The sequence below is a fragment of the Syngnathus acus genome, chromosome 3 (assembly GCF_901709675.1).
Source record: "Syngnathus acus chromosome 3, fSynAcu1.2, whole genome shotgun sequence".
NCBI lineage: Eukaryota > Metazoa > Chordata > Actinopteri > Syngnathiformes > Syngnathidae > Syngnathus > Syngnathus acus.
In genome coordinates, this window is record NC_051089.1 from 16,917,320 (window position 1) to 16,927,858 (window position 10,539).

Here is a 10,539-nt window from a genome sequence, read left to right on the forward strand (position 1 = left end):
ATATATCGAGCCAGAAGAAAAAAGTCCTACAAAAAACTCTCTTTTTTTTTAAAAAAGCATTTATTATAAAAAGATAACTTCATCCATCCATCAATTTTTTTTTATACTGCTTGTCTCCACAGGGGTCGCGGGCGTGCTGGAGCCTATCCCAGCAGTCATTGGGCAGTAGGCGGGCGACACCCTGAATCGGTTGCCAGCCAATCGCTGGGCACACAGAGACGAACAACCATCCGCACTTGAACTCACGGGCAATTTGGAGTGCTCAATCGGCCTACCAAGCATGTTTTTGGGTTGTGGGAGAAGCCCGGAGTGCCCGGAGAAAACAATGAGGGCACGGGGAGAACATGCAAACTCCACACAGGGAGGGTCGGAGGTGGAATCGAACCCACACCCTCCTTACTGCGAGGCGGACGTGCTCACCACTGTCACACCGTGCCGAAAACGTATCATTTGAAAGACTAAAGTATTTGGCAACTTTAGTGGTCTTTCATAAATGTAATTAGTAAACTAGTAGTAAACTACCAGAGAACGTAATTATTGCATTACTTTTCCGAAGATCCTTAAAATGTGTCAAAGAACAACTGGGCAGTTGCATAGGCGTACCGGTCTATTCATTTATTTTAACTTGATAGTTAGTGGGCCTCACACCACAAACCACTGGAAATACTGTAGATCAAGCTCCAAACACGGTGCCCCCAAGGACCACATAGGTAGTCCGTGGGCTAGTTCTAAAAATATCTCACTAGTGATGGGACATTGTGATTTCTTAGAATTGTTAAAAAAAAAGTCATTTGAAAAGGCAAATGCTGCTTCTTGATATATCTTTTCAAATTAATATTTGCTCCTGACCTTGTTAAATCACTGTTGAAGATCACTGTGGGGAATCTTTAACATGATCTGCATTGGGGCCGTGCAAGGGGGGTATGGCCACAGACTTATCACAGCCATTGGCACACGCTATACTTCAAAGTTTTTTCAAGTACATGCGGGGAAACAACAACCTCTGGGAGTCCAGCTTGGGCTGTGGTCTCCTAACTACTCTCCTTTTGGCCGCAGGAACCTCAGCAAGCTTGGACAGCTCGGCAGCTTCCTCATCTGCGACAGCAACACAGAAATTGAGGATTTATCACTCAGGCAAGGGTGCATCTATTCTTTGTATAATTGTCACAAATTGGATACACATGAAAGGCAGCTTGCGTGTTACTTCTCACCATTCCCAAAAGCGTCTCCTGGCTGGCCCGGGGACAGAGGCGGAGGGAGGGGAGAGAAAGTCTCGAAGCTATCGTTTCCAAGTGTTTTCACCATGATGTCTACCCCCTGTAGAAAATGTTAAATGTGTGTGAGCTACATTTTTTTTTCTAGTCAAAGTAATATTTTCCACCCCCTCCCCCACAAAAAACTTATTGTAAATGGCACTCTCTTTAAGATTACACATACAACAAAGTGAGCAGTTCTCATGGCTCTTCAAGCTAGGATGTTAGCATTAAAAACTAAATAACTGAAAAATAAATTAATAAAATCAGAAAATTAAAATGAAATTGCTTTAAAAAAATACAGAAAATCTTACATTGATAAATCTGAGAAAAACTAGAATTACAGTAAAGCAAAAACAGCCTTTTGTTTTCATCTTTATTTTTTTACATGGATTTTAGTATTGCTGTGTACCTCTCTGTACAGAAAGGTCAGACAGTCATTTGAGAATTCTTGTTTATTTTACAACACAATACTTTAGCAATGTTTTATGTTGTACTTGACAAATACTCAATTTTTAATTTTTTTGTAAAAACCTAAAACTAATAAAAACAGGCATTCCACCTCTAAATAACGATCGAAACTGAGTTTTAAAACAAAAGTCAAAACAAATGAAAAATTGACATGAAAAATTCCATGCTATTCGAAGCTCACTCCAAGTGTAACAATAACAGACAAGTGTTTATTAATTAATGATACAGTATCCATGTTATGTGTTTGTGTTGTACAGTATACTGTATGGGTGGAAGAGTTGGGGTGGGCAATAAGAATGGTACAGTATCCATGTTATGTGTTTGTGGATTTGGGGGTGGGCGATAAGAGTGGAAATGATGCATATACAGTGTTATCTGTATGTATTTCAGTGTGTGTCACACACACACCACACACACACACACACACGTATATGTATAGTATATTTAAAAAATGCTGAATCCTGTTAAGTTACTGGTGCGGTTTGTAACATTTCAGAAAATAAGATAAAATTTAGACTGTTTTTTCCAACATAAAAGCAGATGTCTACAGCAAGGAGAGAATATTTACTGTTGAGAGGCTGAAAATGTTTACTATTTTAAGTCCAACGGTGACTCATTGACTGATCAAAATCGTTCATTAATTTGAAAAATGATTAATCGATTCATTTTGACACCTCTACTGCGTACCGTTCTTTCTAGCACTAGTTCCACACTTAGAGAATGACTGGATATAAAGCTTGGTACTTGGTCACATGTAAAATACATGCGTGCATTGTACAAATCCAAGATAGAAGAACACAAAACACTAGCATCACAAATATAGTAGTTACAATACAAAACAATACATTAACCAAGCTCTCACGGAAGCCACACTACGAAAACATGACTATCATTTTGAGTTGTACTTTTTTTTTTTTAATCACAGCTGTTCCAGATATCTTGCTGATAGGAGGTTTGCAAGCTGTTGTTGGTTTGGCAGATCAGGCTGGTAATCCCTGCATGTGTGGTTCTGCAGATGCTACAGAATTCTCCAATGCCCTTGGACAGTATGTGGGATTCAGACCAGTCCGTGGTTGAACCACGAGACTTAGGTTACTTCCCGTGCATCGGGTCAATCAAACAAGGCTGACTGGTCCTCTGGAATGCGGATCTGTAGGATCTCATTCAAGTATGGAGCAGGATCATGGCACACCATATTAAAAATGAGATCGAAGAGTTTCTCAACATAATCTGAAAAGCAGAAAAGTTAAACAGATTTGAAAGTGTATTAACCCAGTAGTGTCACAGGTCTGCAGATTTCTCACTCATTGTTTGAATTATTGACAAGAATTGTATAAAAAGACAATTTGTCTTCAAGGCTACTTGAACACAATCATTAATATTTTTTTATTTTATTTTTATGGTAGCAGTTCGATGTTTTTTAAGGAGTGACCCACACACCAAATGTAAACAGCTTCAACTTGGGTAAGGTTGGCTCTGTTTTACCTGATTCAGGTGTGCATTGACCTTCCTTAAAAGCTGAAGTTGCTTGGGGGCAACCAGCCTTTTCATTGAAGTGCAATGCTGCCAAATAGAGTCTTAGAAAGACAACAAAAACATCATTAGCCAAGATGAAAATTGTGATCACAATTGTCTTTGTAGCTATAAATACCGTGTTTACAAGTCGATAAATACCGGAGTACAAGTTGCACCAGCCATAAAATACATAAAGTAGGAAAATACATATGTCGCACTGGAGTATAAGTCGCATTTTGGGGGATATTTATTTGATAAAATCCAACAGCAAGAATAGACATGTCATCTTGAAAGGCAATTTAAAATAAAAATAGAAGAGGCAACAACAGGCTGAATAATTGTACGGTATGGTAACGTTACCTGACACAAACAACGAACTGAGAACGTGCATCCTCTGTGTCACTTTTAAACAACTCCGCTAACTCCAGAGGGAGAAGATGCGGCGCTTCCTCTTCTACGTTGCTTACGTCAGACTCATCAACACAATTATCAACACAGACCTTGAGCACCCTCTTGCGGTTGAGTGTAAAAATAATATGTGAAATGATATAATAATGTGTTAATAATTTCACACATAAGTTGCTCCAGAGTATAAGTTACACCCCCGGCCAAACTATGACAAAAACTAACCCCGGAAAATACAGCACATCTGCGTATACTGTATACTATATGTGCAAGTGAATCTCAATTTACAAGGTTGTAGAAAATGATTCATTTCAATGTTTAAATTTGAGTGGAATTCAAAATGTTTTTCAGAAGACTATACGCTAACCAATTTCTGTTATAAAAATCATTTTGAATGTTTATTTTGTAATCTTAAACTATCTTGACATAGTGAAATTGGGGATTTCAAATGTATTTTCAAAATAATAATAGAAACTAAACAGTTTACTCTGTCAGTGGTTCTTAACCTTGTTGGAGGTACCGAACACCACCAGTTTCATATGCGCATTCAACGAACCCCTCTTTAGAAAAAAGTAAATAAATGTTTTTTTTTTCAAATTCAAGACGTAGATGTTTTTTACTGGTGCACAAAATGAGCCGTGCATGATCACCTTGTTCAAAGAACAAAACCAACACAATGCATGAACTCACAACAAATTACACACCTGCGAATCAGTGTGACTTCTGCTGTTGCCTTTGCGAGATCAGTTCAGATATACGTCATCACGAATTTACACGATAAATCAGGTGTGTTTCGCCCTCCGCAGTGGAGGCTCTACCGAACCCCTGAGCCCGACTCACCGAACCCCTAGGGTTTGATCGAACCCAGGTTAAGAACCACTGCTCTAGACTGCCCTGCCTGCGCTCCAGGCAAGTTGTACTAACACTCAAAAATCTCTTTGCAGTCCACACTTATGCAAAACTAAATGTATAACCTTCAACAGAACCCTCCCACAAACAGAAACATAGATTTTTTTCCCCCCTCTTTATGGCTCTGCTGTTCAATTGGCCACATACTACAAACTGAGGAATCTGGCGTGACAGTTCGCTTGCCTTTGAGAGAAACAGTCTCTTCTCTTGGAAGTTAAAAGCAGATTAGGCTCTCTCCCAAAATAAATCCTCACTAACACATTCTGCTAAATTGCACATAAAACCATCCTTCCATTCCTAGATTACAAAGATGTACTATACACAGTAGATCAGCTTCAAAACCTTTCTCCAAAAACTAGACACCATGCAGTATACCACAACGCCATTTGCTTTTGCAAGGTTCACAACACTCAGCACCATTAACTGTACTTCCTGGTTAACGGGTAATCTTTTCACTCAAAACACATTCATTTGTTTAAGTTTAGCTATAAGACACTCAAGAAACCATCATCCTGCATCTCCAATCTCTGCTCGCCATGCATACCACGACCCACACTGTCCATTCCAGCAGTTTTAATAACCCCTTCCCTCCAAAAATCCACACGACGTTTGGTTAATTGTCTTCAATTTCTTTGCCACTAAAGACTGGAACACTTAGTAAAATATTAAATAAAACTCATTCCTTCCAAAATGCGTTAAAAGTTTAATGAGGGATACTGTGCATGATCCTGTTTTTAGCTTTGATGAAACCTTTATTAAGCATGTGATTTATTATTCAAATACGTAACCTACTTGTATTTGCTTTACTTTTGTTACTCAGATGTCTGCAGCCAGGTTGGCATTGCAAATGAGAATCAGTTTTTAACTGCCTTATTTGCATAAATAAAAGTAAAAAAAAAAAAAAAAGACAGCACTAGTGTTTGTTCACTACTTTATAGTGATGTCTCACAGCATTTTAAAACTGCAATACAAAATGGCAAACTCACAAATCACTCAAGGAGTGATTGCAAACACAGCCAAAGTCTTTATCCATTACCTTTTTAAATTTGAAGAAAGATGAACCTGTAGTATACATGGCAGCTGAAAGCTGGAGGTTTCCCACTGGTGTGTCTCCAATTATTGGTTGACTGTTCCATTGTCAGTATTGAAAGGAATGTGCCTCTGCTTCTTGTCTTCACATCAGTAACCCGCCGACACACAGGCCTAACCACAAATAGCTTCAGTAGGCAACTTTCATGGACAATATACCGTATTTTTCGGACTTTAAGTCGTGTTTTCTTTTCATAGTTTGGGGGGGGGGGGGGGGTCGACTTATACTGAGGAGCGACTTATGTGAATTCTTTCACAAATTTTCAAAATTAAAAAAAAAAAAAAAAGTGAAACCGCGATAAACGAACCGCGATGTGGCAAGGGATTACTGTAATTTGAATTTAAAGTGACGCCAGCGGCGCGGCGGTTGTTTATATAAACGACAAAGATTCGATCACGGGATGACGAAGAGCCCCACGTACTACCGGCATTATTAGCAGCTTTGTTTGTGACACGGAGGACAAAGAGTTTGAAGAATTTAATGATTTGGAGTGACACAGAAGGTTTGAAAAACTATCATGGCTTTTACGCACGCCCGGTCCTACTCTACAGAGCTCTCTTTCACCTCCGTGGATGGAAGTCGGGGGCCGGCGCTCGGCCGGGTGGCTGGGGCTCAGACATGGCTTTTACGCACGCCCGGTCCTATTCTATGGAGCTCTCTTCCACCTCCGTGGCTGGAAGTGCCACCTTTGGGGATGGAAGTCCACGCCGTCACACGCCTGGAAGTCGACGGCGGTGCTTGGGGCCGTGTGGCGGTGAACTATATATGTGATAGTTATGTGATATATTTTATTTCGTGTAGCAACTTGTATCTGTTTTTATCGTTACAGTTCAGTAGTTGTTGGCTCGTTGAACTCTTGTTTTGTTAAATAAAGAGCCGTTTACCAAACCCACGTCTTTCCTTGTACTTTGTTAACGCTACAATATAGTTATATACTAGATCTGTGGAATAACGACAAGGCTGACGTCAGGGCGCACGCGCGGCGTTGTTGACAAAGAACGAGGAATTTGATCGATGGATTTAATGATTTGGAGTGACACAGGTGGTTTGATAATATTATTAATAGTTATTTGATATATAATTTATATATCGTTATATGGGCCTGTGGAATATTTTGAAGTGCAAGCGCCGTCAGCGTCAACATTGTCAACATTGTCAACACAAAGGACGATCGATGGATTTAATGAATTGGAGTGACACAGATGGTTTTATAAACGTGTTATTCATGTAATAGTTATTTGAATAACTCTGAATGTTAAGTCAGGCCTGTTCTCAGCTCTTAGTTTGTGTTTATGTCACGTTAGCATACCTATCGTTTAGCCTGTTGTTGCTCGTTCATGTCTGTTCTTGGTGTTGGATTTTGTCGAATAAATTTCCCCCAAAATGCGACTTATACTCCGGAGCGACTTATATGTTTTTTTTCACGTTATTGTGCATTTTATGGCTAATGCGACCTATATTCCGGAGTGACTTTTAGTCCGAAAAATACGGTATGCTGCCATCTTATTAACAGGACCAGAAGATACAAGCCTATGAAAACGACAAAGTTTTGAAATGGGGGAAAAAAATAAAAAATAAAAAAAGAGTAACTGCTAGAGCTTGAATCAAGAAACAAAATAATGGCGTTATAGTAAACCCACGTTGCATTTGCTGACCCAAAACTATGCCAGGGTCCTCATTGGTGGGATCCAGTGGGTCTTTAATGTCCATAGAAGAGCTGCCCTCTGATACGTTCCCCGCATCTTCCTCCAGTTTTCAGTGAGGTAGTTTACATGGACTAGTGGAATCAAAAGTTGAGCTTCTAGCACCTACTTCTATGCAGGACGGTGATTCAAGTGAGCCGTTGAAGGGTGCCTAAAAAAAGGGAAGACTAGATTAATTCATTCTAATGGTTCAAAGAGCTTACTTTCGTCCTCGACATTAAAGAATTATTTTATTTTGTAACGGCGTGCGGATATGTGTTCGTGGGAATTTCGACCCGTCTGTGGCTGTGCGGGTGAGTGGCTGAAAGAGGGTAGAGGTGAAGGATTTCTTACCCCTGAGACTGAGATTGGGTCAGTTACCAATGTGGACATTTTGCTCATCTAGGCTATATCATATGGTGCAAAGTGAAGTTCTGATTTTGTCAATACACATATTCCACAGGTTTATTACACCTTCTGTGTTTGAGACCAGCTCGGAATTGTTATTCCTGTCACTAATATATCACTGGCATGGATTAACAAAGATACATTTGTAATCATTACTTTTCCTCATTAAGTAATTTCCTGCGGCAGCGCTGATGAGCTCTCACAGCACATTAAATATTCAATATTTGTGTATATGCTCTTTTTATGTATGCCTTCATGCATTTTGAGAAGGAATCATTTGAGGGATGGCAGACCACAACTTGATGGCTTGTTGGCAACTTGGCAGTTTACGCTGCCTCTGTGGTCAGGATTATCTTTGTAGTAATGCAGGTGATTATTGTGATTGTGTGCTTCCATTAGTCTGGCCAAATTCACAAAAAGAGTAAATTGTAGATAGTAGACATAAACAATCAGCACACAAACATCATGTCAACAAACCTGTACTTTTGAAGTTCCGTTGGAGTGTTTGCATAGACAGCTGCGTGCCAACTCTGCGTGTGACCGTCCCTCTAGCAGGCCACATGATGTACCACAGCCGCCAGTGCAGACTTGGTAGTCTACACAATGACAGTAACTATTTTTGAATCGTTTTTCCATGTCAATATGGCTCTAATTATCAGTCTCCAGAACTCTGTCACACAAAGCATTTTATTGATTTGTTCCAATCTTGTCAACCAAAAATGACTAGTATTAGGTATGCACAATAAATATCGACCCTATGATTATCAGATAGTAGGAATCACGTCATCCTACCTACAAATTCAATAACAAAAATATAGCTACATTTTTTTTAACCCACAAAAGATGAGATTTGTCCTACGTATTGTTAGGTTATACAAATCATGTGTTCCATTAAACTGAACTCTCCTCCATTGAGTCTATATAACATTAAACCTATTTACTCAATTTAATTATATAAAGTACCACAAGATTGATGAAATTACACTCACACATTACAAACTACTGTACTTGCATTAACAGGTTTGTAAATAATATTGTACCGTTGACAAATGAATCCTTATGTCCAGTCTTAGCTAAGGTAAACGTCTGAAGTAGAGAAACATTTGTTTAAATACTTACAGTTCCCTCATCTGTGTCTTTGCCACGGACAGTTGGTATTGATCCATCATTTATGAACGGTCTCATCGCCAGTACAACTTTACACTGATCGAGGTTGCCAAAGCAGTCAAACGCAAAGTGGTGGGCACAGACAAGATTTTTGCTGACAGAAGGCCGGATGTTTCCATTGTAAATAAAATGAATCCACTTTTTCCTGAAGTCCTCTTTGGCTGGGAGGCACTGATGTGTGACGATCTAAGCATCCAACAACGTGGCGAGTCTGTTTAGCTTTTTACTTCGAAATAATAGCAATTCTATGTAGTCAGTCACTCGCCTGCGAGGGAAAATGGTGGATCTTCACCAAGGTTTATGCCAAGTCATGGGTGGAGAAACTTGGTATGAGGGTGGTTTTATTTAAATAAGACCAACTGTTACACACTGCAGGGCCAAAAACCGGAACATTAAGCAACACTTGCTTAATGATACTTTTGCTGACAAAAGCATCTAATAAAAAGGCAATGTAATTTGCATCTGTTTTCCAATGTTAAAAAACAAAAAACAAATAAAATCACACAATGATGACTGCAGTCTGGGTTGACACCAGGCCATCAAGGCAGTGTTTTACTGATACAGCATTCACTGTGAGACGTAATTTCAAGTCATTGACTCACTAAAGACAGTCGAATAGCTATTTTATTTTTTGTTTGAATATTGTTCAAAGAATACTGCGAATGACCTTGAGTTAAATGTTTAATACTGTATTTATTTGTAATGGACAATTGGCAGGTTTCTAGGTTTGGAATTGTAGACAAGTTATGGAACTCTTCAAAATCAAAATACAATGGGGAAAAAAGATAATCGTGATCCTCCCACATGGTGGTCTCCAGATGTGCGTGACATCACGGGAAAATTATCAATGAGCACATGTTTTGTCCCCTAGTTGCTCTTTGCAATGCAGAGAAACGTGATAACAAATGTTATATTCTTGCTTTCTTTTGTAATACATGACGGACATAATAGCATTTTCAGTTGAATTTAATTATGGGAATGTGGGTCATTCCATCTGTTTTAAAAGAAGTACGTAGCTACAAAGTAAATATAATAGTAAGATATCAAATTAAATTGTAGCACTTGTGAAGTGACGAGAGATGAAATTGAAATAGAGATAACTTTGATAACAATGTTCGAACAGTACAATATTACTTGATTCTAAAGAAAAAAATGACTAAATGAACAAAAAATAAAACAAAAACCCTTTCATAACGGATGCGCAGTCGTAGCTGGACGATGATTTGACGCCACTTCCGCCCCAGCATTATGGCGGGAACCAACCCGGAATACGAAGCAAAAGACTGAAACTATTTTGCTGTTTATATGACACTATGACTTCCATCTGTCAGTTTGTCCTACTCTACTGTTCAAACTTACTTTGTTATCGCAATACGACTCTTGAGAGTAAACACGCTAAATTTGTCAAATACCGTTACGTTCGAATTAAACGCATGTTGAGGAAACCAAATATCGCGTTTCGGCATGCATTCACTGAAACTAAAAGCATTCGTCATAATATACATTTACATCACTCATATTCACAGCGCAAATTAGGTCAAGATATTCCTTACCAATCAGCTCGTCCACTGAATTCAGCGAGTAACGCAAAGGAACACACGGACAATTCAGGTAACGACTTCCGGTACGAACACATTTT

The 10,539-nt window shown here is 39.1% G+C and overlaps 1 protein-coding gene across 6 annotated transcripts in view; it reads right to left on the reverse strand.

The window, feature by feature from the left end:
- Positions 1-10,539, reverse strand: part of tipin (timeless interacting protein) — a 15,071-nt gene extending 4,532 nt beyond the window's left edge. Inside the window, exons 1-5 of one of the 6 annotated variants that reach the window (XM_037247279.1) lie at positions 10,454-10,503; positions 8,853-8,936; positions 8,211-8,329; positions 1,212-1,317; positions 1,002-1,095 (exon numbers count right to left, since the gene is read on the reverse strand). In XM_037247279.1, the coding sequence (XP_037103174.1) occupies positions 1,002-1,095; positions 1,212-1,305 (188 nt within the window). In that variant the 5' untranslated portion in view covers positions 1,306-1,317; positions 8,211-8,329; positions 8,853-8,936; positions 10,454-10,503. Of the gene's footprint in view, positions 1-1,001; positions 1,096-1,211; positions 1,318-8,210; positions 9,405-10,453 lie in introns of those variants that run through there. The other 5 variants (XM_037247281.1, XM_037247277.1, XM_037247278.1 and 2 more) reach the window with 5 other exon arrangements.